The sequence below is a fragment of the Camelus ferus genome, chromosome 16 (assembly GCF_009834535.1).
Source record: "Camelus ferus isolate YT-003-E chromosome 16, BCGSAC_Cfer_1.0, whole genome shotgun sequence".
Classification (NCBI taxonomy): domain Eukaryota; kingdom Metazoa; phylum Chordata; class Mammalia; order Artiodactyla; family Camelidae; genus Camelus; species Camelus ferus.
Window position 1 is genome coordinate 32,767,583 of NC_045711.1, and position 19,825 is coordinate 32,787,407.

At 44.8% G+C, this 19,825-nt stretch overlaps 1 protein-coding gene across 1 annotated transcript in view; it reads left to right on the forward strand.

Annotated features, from left to right (window-relative positions):
• The first annotated feature begins 723 nt into the window (after nucleotides 1–723).
• The window catches only part of ERN1 (endoplasmic reticulum to nucleus signaling 1), a 77,113-nt gene continuing 58,011 nt past the window's right edge, over nucleotides 724–19,825 (forward strand). Inside the window, exon 1 of the mRNA XM_032457078.1 lies at nucleotides 724–977. Within this exon, the coding sequence (XP_032312969.1) occupies nucleotides 924–977 (54 nt within the window). The 5' untranslated portion in view covers nucleotides 724–923. The remainder of the gene's footprint in view (nucleotides 978–19,825) is intronic.

Below are 19,825 nucleotides of genomic sequence, written 5' to 3' on the forward strand. Positions count from 1 at the left end.
TCACATCTACAAATGCCACATAAACACACATGACACCAGCAACTGAAATGATTTCTTTCCTGGCTTGTAATTTTAGGCGAATGACTTGGCCATGGTTATTCCAAAAGGAACTGATGGCTGTTGGATATGATTGGAGGGGAATTTCTGAGGGCAAAGAAAGGGAAGAAAGGGACCTTCGGACTAGCTGAGGCGCAGCTGGAGGACCCCTGGGTTGTGAACTCAGAGACAGCCGGGCGCAGAGCAGAAGCGCTGCGTTTTCTGGAATCCTCTGCCAGCTGTTGACCCTCGCTGGGGGTGGGGTGGGGGGTCGCCGACGATTCCACCGCGGCAGGACGACGAAGTGGGGGCTCTGGATACTAGGCACCGCCAGTTTCCAAGTCTTGCCCCTGATCAAGTCTGACGCAGCGGGTCCCTCGGCGGGGTCAGTGGGACTGCTTGGGGCAGAGAATGCGCCGGCGTGGCGGGGTTGCTGGCTTTCCCCAGCCCTCAGTCAAGATCCTCGCCTCGATCACTGAGCGCCCTCCGGCGCGGAGCGCAGAGGCCTGGTCCTCCTCCGCCGCAGCCGCGGCTGCAGGACGCAGGGCCAGTCGGAGGCCAGCTCCGCCCTTGGCACCGCCCACAACCCCGCCCCTCCCACGACAGCTCCGTCCCCAAGCTTGGGCCTCTCCCAGCCTCAGGCCCGCCCCCAGCCCGACCCCGCCCTCAGCCCCGCCCCAACCGGAAGAAGCGCCGGCACCAGGCACTTATAGGGTCGGGAATGGGGGTGCCGCCACCGCCTAGTCGGCTTTGCGTCCGCTGAATCCCGGCAGCCGCCGCGTTGTCGTCGCAGCGCCCCCGCCCGTCTTCTGCCCGCCCGCCCGCCTGCCCGCACCGCCCCCCTGGAGCCGGCCGGCCCGGCCCGGAGCCAGGGCCGAGTCCTCGCCATGGATGCCCGGCTGCTGCTGCTGCTGCTGGCGTTGCTGCTGCCCGGCCCCGGGGTGAGTGACCGGGAAGCTTGGGGTGGGGGACAGCACAGGGCGGACCGGGGTCCGAGCCGGGAGCGTGGCGGCGGCAGCGGCCCGAGGTCTGGTGCGCCTCGCCGGAGGCGGCGCTGGGCAGGAGCGACGGCCTCCAGACCGGCCGGAGTGGCGGCCACGGCCGGCCCCGCCGAGGCGTCCACCACCCAGGGGCCTCGCGGGCCAGCGCGGCTGTCACCAGCAGCGCCTCCCGGGCCGCGTGCTCTATGTTGCAACTTTGTGTCGCTCTGGCGGCATCTGGGAGTCTCCAGAAGGCCCCGGGTCCTTGGGAGGCGGCCCCACCTGCCGGACCCTTCCCACAGGTGGGCGCCGGCTCTGCCCGGCGGTGGCCGAGGAGGAAGGACCTACAGGGCCTGTAATCAAGGGGAAGGGAATGTCTTGCGTTTGTAATCCTCTTTTAAACTTTTCAAAATGCTGTAACTTTGGGAAACGAATGCAACTGGAAGTGGGCAAGCATTTTCACCCAAGAGCTTGACTCTTCTTACCTGCCTTGCAGGTTTCTTGGCAGTGGAGGCAGCGGGTTTCCTTTCGTGCTGCAGGACTTCGTTAGGCAGGTTAAGCGGTGAGAATTGGACTCTTTTTCAAGACCCCCACACGGGACAGCGGTGAGGCCGCTTTAAAACTTTAAACCAAACACTATCGCCTCACGGGAGAGCGCCGTGGGGTTGTCCAAAATGTCTTTTCATCTTTTTCTGGAGAGAAGAGCCTGGTTTACCTTTGTTTAACAATTTCAATCCTTCACTCAGGCTGTGGATTTGGACTGGGAGGACATTTTGTGGACAGACTTGCCTTTTTTTTTCTGGTTGGAAGAACCTAAATTAGCGAGTGTGGTTTTTTTTTTTTTTTTTTTTTTTTTAACTATTGTTCAGGATGTGGGTATGGCACATTGGAGCAGGTCCTGTTTAATGACCTCCACTGTGTACTCTTTAATATGGTATATCAGGTACCAGGTGGCCAGGTGGAGAATTGACTTGTGTGTACCTGAGTACCACCGCATGAACTCTTTGGAGGTTATGCATTTTAGGTAAATAATAGTCCATGCTCTTGAGATAACAAGAATTTGGAAGCAGCTGAAGTAATACTGGGCCACCTTTTTCAATTTCAGGGTTTTTTTTCCTAAAGGAAAATTTGTACACACTTCACGATAAAACTCATGTAAGTTAAGTTTTCCTTCTAATTTAAAAAAAAAATCCACCTTTACAACTAGGGTCCAATTTTGAACTTGAACATTTCATCTTGGGTTGGTTAACTGCTGCCTGGCGTCTGTTCACAAATAAGAGTATAAAGAGAATGACCAAAATACATGACACAGAAATCAATCATTTCATATCATCTGGACCCAGGTGTACATGATTTTCTTTGCCACAGCTTTCCATTTGCTGTTCTTTCACTGGATTCTAGTGTTTTGGGTTATTGAATAACTTTGTCTAAAGAGCCAAAAAATAACTATTTCCCTTTTGTTGGGACTATAGTTTCAGTTCATGTAAATATTTCCTAACTGTATTTAGAAATCCAAACTTCTCAGAGTTCACGGTATAATAGTCCAGACCCTTATCAGAAGGTTATGTTTTAGTGTTAACTGCTTTTTAGGGAAAAGCTCAGACTTTCACTCCCAGAATTGTCTACCTGTAAAAATTTTGATCCCTAAACATAGAATTATTGTTTTAAGATTCTAAATGTGGCCCAGTGCAGAGCTTGCAGTTAAACTAGGCAGCAGTGATGTGCAGAACATACTACTGGCTGTAAAATCAGACAAAGCTGAGTTGTTTCTGGTCACTGGCTAGCTGTGCCCTCAGAGTCTTAGAGGCTCAGTTTCGTGATCTGTGAAATGGGGACAGCTAACACACTAACACTTGTGAAGGGACCTGGTGCATCATCGATAATAATGTAAATTCTCCTTACCACCCCGTAAAGGTGTTTTTTTACTCTAAGACATTATTTTTTAAATGTTATACTGTGCCTCTGCAAAGACTATTTTCTTAATGATATTACTTTTTGATTGATGGAGTAACTAGTGCATTGGAGGCAGTATTGTGATTTTTCTTCAGTGTGTGTCTGAGCCAGACATTGCTTCATCCATGAGCTGAGACTCTACACTGCCGGATCCAAAATGCAGTTACATCGATGTTCTTAAGCACTTTAGACTGTGTTTTGTTAATCCAGAATGTGCTGCTTCCGCCAGTGAGTTTTCCCCTCCTTGCTAGACCCGGATCTTGTGCCTGATGTTGGTTTGTGTTGCATCATTGCTGTCACACCATTGCTGCCCTGGGGTCCTCATTGTTCGGGTGCCACTGCTGTCGGGTGGCAGAGACCTGTAGCCTGTGAGGCAGGATGCTTTCTTCAGTTATACGTACACTTGCTTTTATTCAGCTGTTTTGGTTTTAGAGGGGAATAGACAACGTCACTGAGAACTGCAGACCACGCACTGCAATGATCATCTTGAGATACGAGTCTTAACTAGACATGACCTTGTTTATCACTTATTCTGATAGTTATCACCTCCATGAATTATCCTAATAGGAAATATCAGGTATTTATACTGGAGCCAGGAGGAGAATGTTTCATTAAGCTCACCTCCTCCAGACTGCTGGTCATGAAATTAGACTGTAGTTGTGCACATGGGTTTGTGTTGTTTCATTAACTTGCCTGCCCACTTGGCTTTCCCCAGTAGTATAGCTTCTCAGAGCACAGGAGAATATGTGTGTGAGAGTGATTCAATCTTGAGAGAGTTCAACAGTAGACCATATTCCTGAATATAAAACCAGTGAGCTACAATGTAAAGGTTTCTTCATGTCTGGACGGAATGGCACCACCTGCACGGGCCTGGGGGATGTGGTTATTTGCCTGCCGCCAGCGGTGACTCCATTTTTCGGGTTGAAGAATCACTGAATAACTGTTTCATTTTCATTAGAAACCTCTTTGGTTTGGAAATCCAGAGTAATCTTTAGGTTCTATATTGTGTGTGTTTCAAAATGATCAAATCTCCCTAAAGAGATGATACAGGGAAGAAAAGCCTAGTGTATCATTTTAATGGATTCAGTTTTTATCATGCACACATAACCCGGGGCCTGTAACCTAGCAATATGATTAGAGTGTGATGCTGGCTTAAAAAATAGGGACAGTGAATCATAGTCTGTGAATAATAAACATGCTGGTTGGCTCTATTTCCCAGGGGCTGGGGATTTTTGTTTTTCAATCTTTATCTTTACCTATATCTCATGTTGGTTTCAAACTTCCCTGCCTCATGCTCACAGATACTTAAATGAATGCAACAGACCAGATACAGAGTGAGAAAAGTAGAATTAAAAAAAATAATCCCAAAGTCCTTGCTTGCATTATTAAAAAAGATTTTTAAATTACTTTTACACAGTCTCGGCACCACTTCTGATTGTCTTAGGATCTTTGTTCACGTAAATTACACACACCATGTGTTCTGTAATTTTGTTCAGTTTTTTTTTCCCCACAGAATCTTTCCTATAACCTGTTAGGAAATGTTTGCGTGCACCACTGTGTTTGTCACTTTGAGTAGCACCTTAGTAAATTATCATCCACACAAAAGGCATTTGAGCTTTCTGTGCCCAGCCCTGGATTAGAGACTGGGGTCATAACTGACCTATGACCCTATGACCATGGTAATAAGCCATGCTTTACCCTAGTGATCACCCTGCCGGGGTCACCTGGGTTGTTTCCAGTTTTTCTACTATTATAAGAAAAGGTGGATTTTCTCTTTTTTGAATCTTATGTGTTTGGTGCTTTCTGTATGATAACATGGGAAGATCTAAAAAAAATCTCAAAAGTAGAAAAGCTATAAAAAAATTTGTCGTAAGGAAGTTAGACAGCATAATCTAAATTTAAAAAAAAGCACCCACAATAAACCTATACTTATGTTACCCAAACATTACCTCTATTAACACTTTCTTTAATTGACGTATAGTCAGTTTACAATGTTGTGTCAGTTTCTGGTGTACAGCATAATAGTTCAGTTATACATGTACATACATATATATTCCTTTTCATATTCTTTTTCATTATAGGTTACTACAAGATACTGAATATGATTTCCTGTGCTATACAGTATAAACTTGTTTATCTATTTTATGTATAGTAGTTAGTATCTGCAAGTTTCAAATTCACAATTTATCCCTTCCCACTCCCTTTAACATTTTAACAGCTTTATTGACATATAATTCGCATATCATACAATTCACCCACTTAAAATGTACAATTCAGTGGTTTTTAGTATATTCACAGAATTATATAACCATCCCCACAATCAGTTTTATGATATTTTCATCATCACTGAAAGAAACTCTGTATCCATTAGCTGTCATTCCCCATTTCCCAAAAACCTCCCAGTTCCGGTAACCACTGATCGAAATTCTCTCTCTCTAGAGATTTGTCTATTCTGGACATTTCGTATAAATGGAAGCGTATTACGTGTGATCTCTTTGTGTCTGGCTTCTTTCACTTAGCATAATGCTTTCAAGGTTCATCCGTGTTGTAGCATGTGTCAATGCTTTGTTCCTTTTTATTGATGAATAATATTCCATTATATGGATGTGCCCCATTTTGTTTATCCATTCTTTATCTGATGGACATTTGTGTTGTTTCCCCCTTTTTGGCTTTTATATGAATAACGCTGCTGTGAATATTTGGGCACAAATTTTTGAATGGCTGTGTATTTTCATTTTTCTTGAGTATATACCGAGGAGTGGGGTTTCTGGGTCATGTGGTCTAACATTTTGAGGAACTGTTCTCCAAAGCAGCTGCACTATTTCACATCCCACCTGCAGTCTAGAAGGTTCCAGTTTCTCTACATCCTCACCAGCACTTGATACTGTCTGTCTTTTTGATTATAGTTGTTGTCCTACTGGCTGTGAAGTGCTAACTCCTTATGGTTTTGATTTGCATTTCCCTGATGGCTGATCTACTAATATCTAGAAATAATCCTTCCAGATGTTTTTTTATGTGCACATATTTGCATAGATGTTTTTCTTCCCCAAACTGGAATACATTATAGATCTTTTTGTGCTAATAAATTTAATTCTACAACATTATTCCCACTGGCTGTGTAATATTTCTCTGAATGGGCATACCATATCTTGACCACTCGACCATTTAGATATTTTTAGGCTGTTTTTAATTTTCATTACTATAAACAGTTATGTTAAACCTTATTGCTAAACTCTTGAACTATCTTAATTGCTTAATTATTTCCTTGGGATAAATTCCTAGAACTGGAATTTCCTGGTCATATGTGCTCTTTTACAGCCCCCAAGCAATACTGAATGTTTTAAAAAGCACAAAACTAATCTTAAATTGGTTTCATGATAGCCATTTTACAGTAAGTATTTTAGCAGGGTGGATTTTAATTCAAGTGAAAATGGAATGTTTAGGTTTTATTTTGCTTATATTTAGAAGACCTGAAAAACCAGAACAGTATCCTTATGACACCTTATGTACCTAGTAGTTACTGGGAGAATGTTTTATTCTGATTTGTTAATAACTTGTTTGCAGGGTCCTCTGGCCTGCAGTGGTTTCAGATCAGCTTTCTAGCAGATGTGGCCCCCGTGAGCACCCTGAAATACCTCGGGATAATTCTGTGAGTTTGGTTTTGAGGGTAGGCCACCCACTACAGACAAGATTCTTTCGATATTGGTTGTGAGGCCGTTTAAAATTTTACCTCAAGACTGTTTGTAAATCAAAAGTTGACGCATTGGTTGTCCCTTTTGGAGGCCGCAGTTCTTAAAACGTTCATCTGGTCCATACAGCTGCTTTTCCTAGGAAAATTAAAGTACCACTTGACAATAAAGTGAAATGTTTGGTGGTGTTTTGTTTTGTTTTTCCTGCAAACGTACCTGAACTTATTTATCCAAAGGAATGCTGTTTCTTTCAAAACAATCACCCCTTCAGGGTCAATGTTCATGTCAAACAAATCAGTCCTTTTTTTTTTTTTTAACTTCTCAGTACTTCATTTAATAATTCAACTTTAAAATGAAAAAACGGGGGCAGGGTATAGCTCAATGTTAGATCCCGTGCTTAGCATGCACAAGGTCCTGGATTCCATCCCCAGTACTTCCATTAAAAATAAATAATAATAAAATAAATTTAAAAAAACAAAAAAAGGAACTCTGAAAAAGCAAATATTTATTTTTAAGCCGATTATCCTTACAACAACTTAAAACATTTCCCAATTTCTTCCAGTTCTTGCTTGAATATAACTTTGATATGGTCCACACTGAAGTTTTGATCTAAACTGTTATTACTCAGCTTGATTACACAATTTATCGAGAACACTTGGATTTTCGGTTGTGTCTAAAAACCAGTAAAAGACTTTCTATCACGTAGAGGATTCAAAACTATATTCTTTGAAGGGGATTTCCAAAAAAATTCCAGTAACGTGGACAGTGGGAGCTCGTCTGGATAAATGTATAGCTTCCCATCACAGTACGTTAGACTCCTTGAAGCGATCTTGCTGGTCTAGTCCATCGAGTCTTAATATTTTCCCCACCTGACCCCACATAAAGAATAGGGTGTACATCCATCAGTAACAGTGGGAGCACATTAGAACCTTTGGGAGTGGTATTTGGGGGCACATACTACCCTCGCTTAGGCATCACCTTGCCCTCCCAAGTTGAACTGTCACTGCTCTGCTGTGTTCCTGGAGCAGACAGACAAGGAAGCTGAGGCCAGAGAGGGCTGGTGACCTGTCCAAGGTCATGTGCCGGTGGTGGAACTGAACCTTGAATCTGATTCTCCTGCTTCCCTGAAGGAGCAGCTCCCTCAGTGCTATGTTCTGTATGTGTGTTAGAACAAGTAAGTCCTGCTACCCCAGTGACACCTGAGGAGTGGCCACACCATGATGCAGTGGGAGATGGCACCTGGAGAAGGACCAGGAAGAGGAGAAGGTAGATGTTCCTGTAAGCTTCAGAAAGTACTCGGAAAATGCTCTCGTTCCTCCCAGAAGAGTCGCAGCCTCTTTCCCTTTGTTTCAGTCGGCGAAAGATGCAGCTTTGAGATGGAAAGGCTGCCTTCCCCTGAGAATCTCCATCAGGGACATTGACCATTTCCAATGCTGGAGCCAAATCCAGCGACCATGGGGAGAGGGCAGGTTCAGAGGCTCTTACACCGAATTCACAGTTTAAGCACATTTCTTTGCTTGAGGTCTAATAATACCCAAGCAGGTGCATGTTTTTCAGTCAGATCTTGCCCTGAAATGTTTCTGAAATAGCAAAACTGAAAGTTCATGTCTTAGACGCCTTTAACCAAAGTTGCTCTTCCATACTGCAGCACAGCCTTCAGCAAGGGATCCTGAAAAGGCAGAACTCTCTAGTCATCACGCTGGGTCTGTGATGTTTGCCTTTGCAGAGAGGCCCACACCTGCCACAAAGTTCTGGCACCAGAAAGTAGGTGTATGACTCCAGGAAGGAGAGTGGCCTTGGCCCTTGGACCGCAGTGGAAGGACATAGGTTAGCTCAGGTGGGTCTCAGGAGAGGGCAGTGAGGGAGAGAGGAGGGGGCTGGGAAGGTGCCCCGCGTTGAGTTGGCGCTCTTCTCTTGCTGGCAGGGACCGAGTCTTTCTTACCTTTGCATCCTGCAGGGCACTTAGCACAGCGAGGGGCATGAAGCAAGTACTGATTGGATTTCTCTTTGGGGCTCTTGAAAACCCATAAAATAAGGAGCTGTCTTTCATCCTCAGGCAGGTGGGTTGTGGAGTTTTGGCTAGGGGGAGGAAGATGTTGCTTTAGCTGTAATCTGTATTCTTTAATGGGATCTCATCCATAGCATTTCTTTCTACAGAATGAGAGGGGCTTCCTGGATACTTGCTTGGGTGGACATGACCCCTAGTGTATGGTGCTCTCTTGATGGGCTCCCCTCGTCAGTCATGAGATTAATTTTCCCATCGCCAAACCCCAGAAGATTAAGTAGTCTGTGATTATTCCAAGTCAGTTTCATTTCTCACGAGCATGTTTCGCCATTAAAAAATAAACCTTGATCCAGGGTTGTCCTCTTACGTATGTATTAAACATGATTTCCCTAGTTAGTAGACAAATTTTATAATTATAATTCAAAACCACTGCTTCCCCCGGTGGATGATATTCCCCCTCTATTTCAGATGAGGGAATAATTGTTTGTCTAGGCTGCGGAAGTGTTTGTCATGGAAACCGGATTTTTTCATACGTTTTCTGAACAAACAGTGCTGTCAGATCCCTAGAACCTGACGCTGTCATTGATCTCCAGTTGGGTTAGAGGAGTTTGTGGACCAAACTAGCTCTGATCTCTTTTCTCTTAAAGCAAATGATCCATGACTCCTCAGGGGACTCTAGGAGTGAGAGAAACACCTGTACAGGGGCCACAGCTGCAGCCAGGAGTGTGTTATTTGAGGCAGCGCTCCTCCAGCCTGGCTGAATGAGTCACCTGGAGTCACCTGGAGTCCTCTTTAAAAACTATGCCAAGACCCCACCCCAGATGAATGAAATCAGAATCTCTGGAGGCCAGCATTCTTTCTCTTAAAAAAAAAATTATTTTTATTAAAGCCCAGATGACTCTAATGTGTAGCCAGGTTGAGGCCATCAATAATTTCTGTCCCCTCCGGTGGGGAAGGTGTAGCTCAGAGTGGTAGAGCGTATGCTTTGCATCCACAAGGCCCTGGGTTCAATCCCCAGTACCTCCTCTTAAATAAATAAGTAAACCTAATTACCTGCCCCATAAAAATAAATTAATTAAAAAAAAATGATATCTGTCCCTTCATCCTGGACAGAGCCAGTGTGTCCCCCTGTGCCCTGTGATGTCACAGAGCCCTGGACCAGACCGAAGCCAGCTTTGGGCTCATTTTATAGAGAAGTTAGGGATTAATACATTTTGCTAGTTAGCAACAGAACTAAAAATAGAGAAGCAAGCATTGCGTGTTTTCTAATACACTATATTGTCCAATTTTAAAAGACAGATGGATATTTGTTCTTGGAGTACTAACTACTGAAATTGCTTTTTAAAAAATCAGCTTAAACTGATAACTGGCCTTCAGCTGAGATAAACTTAGTTATTGAATTCTAAGATGTTTAGAAGTATTTAAAATTCCACTTACGCTTACTTACTTCTTTTTGCCTTCTGTCTGTATTAAGAGGCCTAAGGAATCAAAACAATATTGTTTTCTAGGTTGCTTCAATTACCTGGCAGGTAAAACATCCTCCAAGTCTGAAAAGAACCTGTAGCCAGAGTGAAGTAGCCAGAGGGACTGGGTATGGAAGAAATTTGTGGAAAGAGTAAGTTCGAGAGTTAAAGTACTAGGAATGAAGCATATAAACAAAAAGGGACGGGGTAAGAATGTGTATGTTGGAAGCAAGTCGTGAGAGGGTACAGCTGGTGATGCTCTCTTTCCCCTTTCTGGGTGAGAGCTGGATGTCTGGGTATTTATCAGCCCTGCAGCCTGAAGGGTTTTTACAGCAGGTGCACAGTTGAAAGGCGCCACGGCAGGAGATGGCCAGTCACCTGTCTCAGCCCCTGCACCAACCTTCGTTGTTACTCAAAGAATCCTAACAGCTGGTTCAGAAACAAGAAGAAACTCACTTCTAAAACTTGCATGGACTGAGCTGAACTAAATCTAAGCTCTGCTGGAACCATGTTGACAAACGTCAGTAGAATTGGGAGACAGCCTCAGACCTAACAGTCGGGTCAGCTTCGGGCCCAGAGCTGCGTTTCCTGACCCAGCTTCACGCGGAAAGGAAATCCCGAGTGGCAGCTGTGCTTCTCAAGTCGGTGGACTGGCGCAGTCTGTCATTTTAGTTGTTTCAAAATGCAGTTTATAGGCACGGTCTTTTGTTTTCATACATGTTTTGACCCACACATGAAAATGTATTCTTTCAGGGAGTGGGAGCTGAGAGAGCAGGGGTTGGGTACTAGCTCCCTGGGAGACTTTGGACAAATGAGTTATTTGCCTCTGTTTCTTCATTTGTACAACAAGGCCATGGAACTAGGAATCTCTTAAGTGGGCTTATTTCTAAATGTCTTCAAGTTAGGAAAACCATTTAGGTTGAGGGGATGAGTCACCCAGCTGTACCGTTTCATGTTCCCTCTTACCCGGGTCATGGAAGATGGGAGGGCTGCTCTGCCTTGAGCCTCCCAGCTTCCCAGCTCCTGAATGTAGTGGATTCCAGCTGTTCAGCCATTCGTTCATCCACCAATTTTATTGAGTACGTATTATACGTTTGAGGTGTTTGAGGCACTGTTTGAGGTGCCTGGGACACATTAATGAACAAAATAAAGACTCCTGCCCTCATGAAACTTACACCTACTTCGCGGAGACAGACAAGAAACAAGAGCATGATAAATACATAAATTATATAGAATGTGAGAAGGTGATAAGATTCTGTGGAAAGAAGGAAGACGTGGAGCAGAGCAAGGGAGACGGGGGCCTGGAAGGTACTGCAGCAGTGGGCTGTCGTCTCACCAGGTAGAGCTCACCTGTCCCGCAGGGCCCAGCCCGAGCGTGGAGCCTTCCCTGCCGGCTGTGTGCTCTAGACGCGAGCCCTCCCAGAGCTCAAGGCTTGGTGTCGGGGTTACCATACAGGTTTGTCCTCTAGTTTGTTTCTCAGCTCATCTTCAGAAGGGCTGGTGCTAACTACTCATGTTTGTTTGAAAATCCTGGGCAAATAGGAGGTTTTGAGTATAATTGTTGTTGATTTTTAACAATAACATAACAAGAGAAAGTTTAAAATTCTGTCAGGGTAACCCCCATGTCTCAGGGGACAGAGCCAGCAATTCTTTGATTTTTGTGATGGTTCTGCTCCCAAATACACGTGGTATATATCGATATATATGGTTGATATAGTATATATACCTTTTTTTTTTACAAACAAAATTAGTTTTTTGTTCTTGTTTGGTTTTTTTTTTTTTTTGCTGTGGAAGTATTTATAAGATCTCCAGATAAACTGAAATACTACAAGAAAGGTGTAAAACCAGGTTCAGGGAATCTGACCTCGAAGGTACCACCTCCCTCTGAACAATCCAGTGACCTTATCCAATCGTTCTGTTAGGGTTCATTTTCCGCTTGCTGTGTTCTAGTTTTGCAAAGAAGAAAACGGTTTCCTTTACACACAGAGATTAAGGACAAGTTTATCTCTAATTTTGGTACTAGAACTGGGGACCAAACCACAGTTGCTTCTAAAACCAACCCTAAGTCAGTCATCTTTATCTGATGATTCAGTACTTGGAAGTCTCTGGGGCTTTCGGTGCCAGGGTAAAGTTCACTCACTTATCTGATTTGTGGTTTGGAAGAGAATAGAGATCTCCCTTTCAGTTTAGGAGGTGGTTGGTTTTAAGAGTCTACATCAAGTATGTGTGCTTGGGAGTCACCCACCTCCTCCCGCATAACATTAGTCGATTTCTATGGTGTTTCTTTTCCCCACTCCGAACACTGAAATGAATCAAATTATTACTAATTTCCAGTGTTGCAATATTTCAAGGTAAGTGGAGACACTGGGATGTTGAAAGACCATGATTGGGAATGACTGTGTTCAAAGGCATCAAGACTTCTAAACTATCAAATTCTTATATGAGTCTTGGGCATGTTTTGATTGGCTGGGGCCAGAGGAGCCTACAGTAAAGGGTGGTGAGAGATGAGGGCCGGGTAAACCATAGATCATCACTCTTCTGAGCTAAAAGTCACATCTAACCCAGTTTTCTTGCTTTATGGAATCGGAAACTGATGCCCAGAGAAATGTAATGACTTACCCAGAGCCCGTACAGAACACATATCCCTGTGCCCAGCTCATCTTCTTCTAGCTTCATTTGCCCAAAAAATGTCTATTGAGCATGTGTCAGTCTCGTGGGGATACCTCAGGAACTTTGGGTTTTTTTAACTTGGAGTTTTAAGGATAATTAACAGGCTTTGGAGTCAACAGGAACACAGGAGAGGCCACGGAATGAGCAGAATGCCTGAGCGGGGATGTGTGGGCTCAGAGTCTTAGGGAATTACTCTGGGCAGGGCTGGGGCATGTGGCCAGGTCAGCTTCCCGCAGGCACAGGGGTGGAACCGGCCGTCTCCATCCTTGCATTGAACTATTTCTCTGCTAGATGGTAAACTCCTCGAAGGAGGGAGTCTTACTGGACTTGGGGCTCCAGTGCCTTGTACAAAACCGGTCCTTCTTTCTGTGTATCTGTGGGATAAAATAGAGTCCAGCGAGCGGGTGGGGTTGAAATAAGCAAACTAGCAAGTAAATTGGATGTAGAAAAGTCAGCCATCAGGAAGAGGCGCGAGGCAGGGAGTGCCTGGGAGAGATTGATAAATCCTTTGTATCCTTGCCAACCTGCTGAGTAACATGAGACCATGACTTACCTCGTCCTGTAACGTTACTGCCCCCCGGATTTCTGCCTCCTGGAGCAAAAGTAGCCTTGAAACTGGCTGCAGGTACTGCAGGGAGGGAGCACCCCAGGGAGTAAAAATAGGGGGGTGGCACCCAGATGAGGGGTCTCAGAAAGCAAGAGACCTGGTGTTGGAGGCTGTCCTGTAGGCCACATTTTGTCACAGGAACAGCCTCATTTATGAAACTCTCCCATGAAATTTTGGGATGTCAGGCTCCTGTTCAGCTGTAAACCAGCTCAGCAACATTCGTCACACGTTTGTATAAATTAACACACCAGAGAAAACTCACCTCAGGTGTGAGCCCTGATTGTGTTGGGCACATCTGACGCCTCACCTGAGAGGAGTCTGTCTTTCCCTCCAGATCTGCTTTGCCCCAGTGTGAACACCATGTCCTCCTGCTCTTTTTGTAAGCTGCAGAGCTAACAAGACATGGAAAGACAGTTCTGATTTTTGTGGCCCACTCTGTTCGGGTGCACACTTGGCCTTCTGCCTGCTTTCCCAGTGCCCTCCTCTGCTTTCTCTCAGCAGCCCTGGCCCGAGAGGTCCTCAGTCCCAGCAAATTCTCTTCAGTCTCAGTGCCTTTGCACAGGCTGTTGTTCCCTCTGCCCAGGAAATTCTCCCCTTCCCTCCCCACTTCCTGTAGACCTTAACTCAGCTGCTGCTCCTTCAGAAGAACCTGTGACACGGTGCTGCCCGCCCCCAACCCTGGGCCTGATCGGGTCCTGTTAACGCGCGCGCGGTTCCCTGTACGTCTCCTTCCCGGCACGTACTGCAGTTTGCTGTTCTGTTTGTGTGATAGTTTTACTAGCATGGTCCCTTAGACTATAAGCTCCACGGGGGCAGGGGTCAGATCACTGTTGTGATGCAATCCTAGTGTCTTACACAGTTCTTGATTAATCTTCATCATAAGAACTGACGCCCAAATGGTGCTCACCGTACACTCAGAGCTGGACACTCATTTAAATCTCTGTGCAATCCTCTGAAGTCGGTGTTACCCCCCATTTCAGAGATGAGAAAACCAAAGCACTAGGGGGTGACCATCCCGGGTGGTCTGGCTCCAGAGTCAGCCACCTCATACCACCCAGGCACTACAGTGAAGCAAACAGATAACAAATATATGTTGAATTGTTCAGCATCATCACACAACAAGGGCTACTACATAAGCGAGTCTGCAGATAATTCAGGTACAGCCCTAGAACTTTTAACGCAGTGCCGATGGGTGAAAACTTCGGCAGTTATACTCTCTTCCTTCTTAAATACCACAAACCAAACATATTTTAACCTTTTCTTAATTATTCTAGATTGTCAGCACCAGCTCTTGTGCGATTGCCATCTGCCTGTGAGGGTAAGAGATGGGGAGCAATTGAGGGTTGAGACAGACTGGATAATCAGGTTTTTGAGTTTTGTTTACCTTTCGATGGTATCTTTGGCTCGCGCCAACTTCTTTAGTAAAGTGATCTTCCTTAATATTTATGTAACTCTTGTCTTTGAGATTCTTAATATGTATTTTGCTTTCTGAGCATTTAAAGGGATGTTGCCGTTCCTCAGCTTTCAAAAGAAAAAACCAATTTGGAGGCTTGGGCACCTTGCCCCACAGTTCAGATGCCCACGTAAGCCACTCCTCTGACCTGGAGAAATTGGCAGTAAGGTTGGATGACCTCCAGATGAGGCAGAAGCCTGACCGGGATGGCGACTTCAGGGAGAGGGAGCCCTGGGAGAAGGGAGCCCGTTGGCAGCAGGGCATGTTCCTGTAAAAGCACGTCCCCTCTCCGCTCCTGGCCCCACACAGCTGTTTTTCCTTTCTCAGGAGGGAGTTCTGTCCTCCTCGGTGTCTGGAAGGGCTTCTTCCTTGAACCCAAAGGCTTGGTATCTCCCTGCTCACAGTTCTTCCCTGCGTCTGTTTCCTGCCTGTCATTGACAAGCTGGAGAAAGCAATACTGTTCGATTGTGGCCAGTCCTCTTGCTTTGCTTTTTATTCCTAAGTCCTCAGTTTCCACACCACAGCTCTGTAGGTATGGTTGTGCCAACGCAGCCTGCCCTTTAGTTCCTTACGCTTTCCCATCTCTGTCCGAATATGAGAGAACTGCACCGAGATGTTTACATCGGCCTCTCAGAGGAGCCCAGAAAATAGAAACCCATGCTGAGATTATGGAAATCTGGTGGCATAAGATTTTCTTTCACATGAAAAAGTCAACATTCAGACCTGTGTTTCCTTCTTTTTTGGGGTGGGGGGAGCACCTTATCCCTGCTAAGCGAAGCAGTCACGGCTGACTGCGTGAGGCTCATCGGTGTATGTATGTCATTGAAATGGTCCTCGCTGCTCAGAGGAGTTGTCCTGCGCTCATCAGTAACGTGCGTTTCCTTGGCACCGGCATTAAGAGAGTGACTCGTTTCATCAAAGGAATCGGCCATGGCTACTGCATATCATCATCTTCCTCATCATCAAAGAGCACTTTATTTAAAACCATTAGAACTGGGCTGGATAAATGTACTGATGGCTGAGACTGTGACCTTTGACTTTTTGTGGTGTTATTCCCACCCCCTTGGATCTACAGTGGGATGTCAGAATTTTTGTCCCAGACATTATTTTAAAGATTCCACCCCGTATAATTTGCAGTGCCTTTTGGTATATTGGTTGTCTATGTAGAATCTACAAATTACATTTTGGTCTCATCCAAAAGATCCTACCCCCGTATCAGAGCAGTGTGCTGATCTCCATCTGCCTTGGCAGGACTCAAGGAGCCCTGGGCCTCAAGTAATTGAAGCTTCTGTTTCCCAGAGAACCGTGATTTACAGTAGTGGAATTACAGTGTGGGGTGGTGGGCAGAGGAGCAGAAGGGGAGGCGGAGACCTTGGTTCCGGTCCTGTGTTAACTGTCTGTGGTGCGTTGGGCAACTGACCTCACCTCTCTGGGCCTTGACTTCCTCTCCTGAGAAATGAGAGGTTTGGAGAAGGTGATCTTCTTCACTTCTTTCCATCTCTTAAATTCTGAAGTTACGTATCCCAGAAGCCATAAACAGTCCCTGCCGACTGATCTGTGCTGTATGGAGCCATTTGGTCATCAGGGACTCTCCAGCTAATTGGAGAGGGGAAGGTGGCCTGGCGGACAGGCCAGCAGGGAAGTGGGTAATCCCTGAATGTGCTTCAGACAATGGGGATTGGGCGAGGGGGAGTCAATCTGGCCAGGTATCTCAACTTGAGGCGTATTTCATCGTGTTTGACTTCTATCGTAAAGGTTGGCAACATCTGGCAAGCAGAGGTGGCAATTATGTCACACATACAGTTGTTTGTAGGTAATTTTTATTTAACTAGAGCATTTATCCACTTTCTGCTTGACCCCTTCCGGTCCCCCCCGTCCCCAAAAGAAATCTCTCAACAAGTATGAAGAACTCAATTGACATTTCAGATTAGTTGCTATTACCAGGACTGAAAAATCTGGTATCTAATTGAGTCTTTTTTTTTCCCTTGGGGTTTTTGTATGAGGGCTTCCTAATAGGTTTAACTGCGGATGAATGTACATACTCAAATGGATCAAATCTGGCTTTTTATACGGCTGCTAGTCCCCTTATGAATTTACAGTCTAAAACCTTTATTAATTTGTTTATGATGCTGCTCTGTTAAGGTGAGTGAGCCTAATAGATTTCTCTGTTTTTCAAGACCTGAATTGCTGCTGTTTCCCTGTAGAGATGACAACAAAGTAATGGTGGCAATACCTGCATTCTAAATCTCAGCCACTAAATGATAGTGAAACCTTGGGTTTGGGTTTTAATATTTATAAAATGTTTGGGGACCTGAGGAATTTGATGCCACCCTAAGAACAAGGGCTTGGTTCCTTGACCAGAGTGTGGTAAAGGGTTTCCCGTAGAATGTTTCATGCCTCAATGTGCTTCCTCCTTTCCTGGTGTCAGGATAAATTGATGGCAGAGGGACCATGAAGACAAGTTGAACTGCCAGCTGCTTGAACTTAGATGCTAATTTAGCCCGGGGCTCCAGAACCAGTTTGGGGGAAGTATGTATTTACCTGTTGTGAAATTAGCTAACCTTTGCACTCAGGAATAAAGTGGGCCTATGAGGAACCTTTTATCCGATCCTTTAAAGGAGTAGCCTAAACCCTGAATCGTTAACTGTCTTGAGAGGTGGTGAATTACACCACACACAAGAATTGCCACAAATACTAGTTTAACACTCTTTGTGGCTTAGTTTGGAAACCACACAGTTCTGTTCAGTTAGGCCTTGCCCTTCACTGCATCCCAGCCAGACACCTGACTCCTATCCAAAGCAAATGTCACGGTTACCTTTATTGACCTAATATCAGGAAATGTAGCAGCTGATAGGCTGGTTGGAAGGAACTATGGTTGATGGATTATTGCTGACCTACACACAGGTAAACAAAGCATAACCGAATTTGGCGTGATTCTGTAATAGACCGAAATCGTTAAAACATAGACACAATAAAAAGTCTCTCAGTATCACCAGTGTTTTAATTCTGTTCTTAATCTGTAGTCTGTTGAATTGGGACAAATGCAGTGGGCTTCCTGTGTCACTGTACAGATGGCCGTATAGAAGTCTCCGTATTTGGAGCTGAGTACTTTACTGTCGGATCAGGTGTGTAAATGAGATGGGAGATGGGGAGCAAGGTTTCAGTAGAATGAGAGTCTTTGTTGTATTTGTCTAACCAGGCCTTTACCTGAGATACCTTCAAAGGAAGGCCTTTGGGAGGGGTGGTGTAGCCTGCCCTCCTGATGAGTGTGAGGCTGTTACACTCACGTGGGCTTTGTTTTTCAACAAGAGACATTATGTAACGGATGTGTGCTGGCATTTACTGGGCACGGATTTCAATCTTCTGCTGCTTTATTGAATTCTTGATGGTTTTTTTGGCCATCATTGGGCACAGTCTTCTACCGTGTGACCAAATGGCATTAGAATGACAGCGCTCTGCTTGGTAGTTTTTGAAAGCAACCAGAATTGCAAATAGCCAGGCTTTGTTGGAGTTTATAGACTAAAGTAGATAATATGGCTGCGAATAGAATTGTAGACGTAGATGTCCCTTTTTTTGAATATCGTTTATTACCTACCAAGGGATTATGTTACGTAATACTATACAGCTGAACTGACATATTACTGTGCAGGTTGACTGGGTTTTTTTTGTTTTTTTTGTTTGTTTGTTTTTGGTGAGAAGCCCTATAGGACTGGTATCCGTCATCATGGCATACCAGAAAGTGTCTTACCCATAGCTCTTAAAATCAACTCACCCATCCTGCGGCTTTCAGCTCATTCTAGCCAGCAGAAGAATCCAGTCTATTTGCCACTAGCCCTCACCTCTGCTCTTACGCATCAGAAACCACCTCCCTCACCCCATCCACACAGGCACGTGTGCAGTCTTATTTTCTCTCCCCTTTAAGGTCCTCTGGCTTTGGTACATCCCCCGGCAGAGAATGCCCTTCTCACCTCTGAGCATTATTGCTAAGGTTAATCATTATAAGCTCTGATTCCTTAGCACATTTTACTCCATCTGCAATTTATTATTCTACGTTTGATGACATGCAGTTGTAATCATTCTCAACATTTCATATGTCCTAAGTAGTAAAACAAAATACCTTGAAAATCTTTCTTATGTAATCCTTCCCTCACTTGCGTACCTGTTTTGAGTATGACCTGTAATCCTGTAATGTATATATTCATGTCAACCAAAAGTTGCTTCACCATCGCTTTACCTCTGTGGCAAGCTGTCTGGTGGGTTTGAGCCCTGGCAGGGAGCCCTGCACTGCACAAGGCAGACTGGTTGTTGGTGGCTGGTTGTAGGTTCCAGGAATTAAGGTACACACTATATTGTGTAAGAATATTCTATTGGAAACATGCTAATATCCTTGCTAGAGTTACACAAGTATTGTATTTTTAGTTTGGAGGAATGGTTTTCTTAACCTTAAATAAATAAAACTAAAGTTAGGATTATGCAATATAACAGTAATCCAATGAACACTGAGGAAAAATTAGTTTAAAAACAAAAAAACCCAGCCTCTCAGCAAATCCTGGAAATCGATGTGATCCTCCTAAAAGAAAAATGCCATTTTGTTACTAGCCAGGTTATTGTATTCTCAGATTACTAGGACTATTTTGGTCTGTTGGGGGTAGGAAGGGGAGAAAATTCACAGGAAAGATTTTTATTTTAACCATTTTTACCGTTTTTACTTCCACTAAGCTAACACTACTGCACCACACACATTTAACTCTTGAAACATGTACCCTTGGGTTAGACCTCATCAATTTGCAGGCCACCTGAGGCATGTATGGCTCTCCTGTTGACTGTGGGGGCCTTCTGTGTGTGTGAACGCCTTTTTCGTGGGGGCAGGATACACAAGTTTGGGAACCTTAACCGATACTGCAATCCTCATCACATGTGCCTCACTCTGGGAGCTGGGTGTGAGACACATTTGCACGGCCCCACTCCT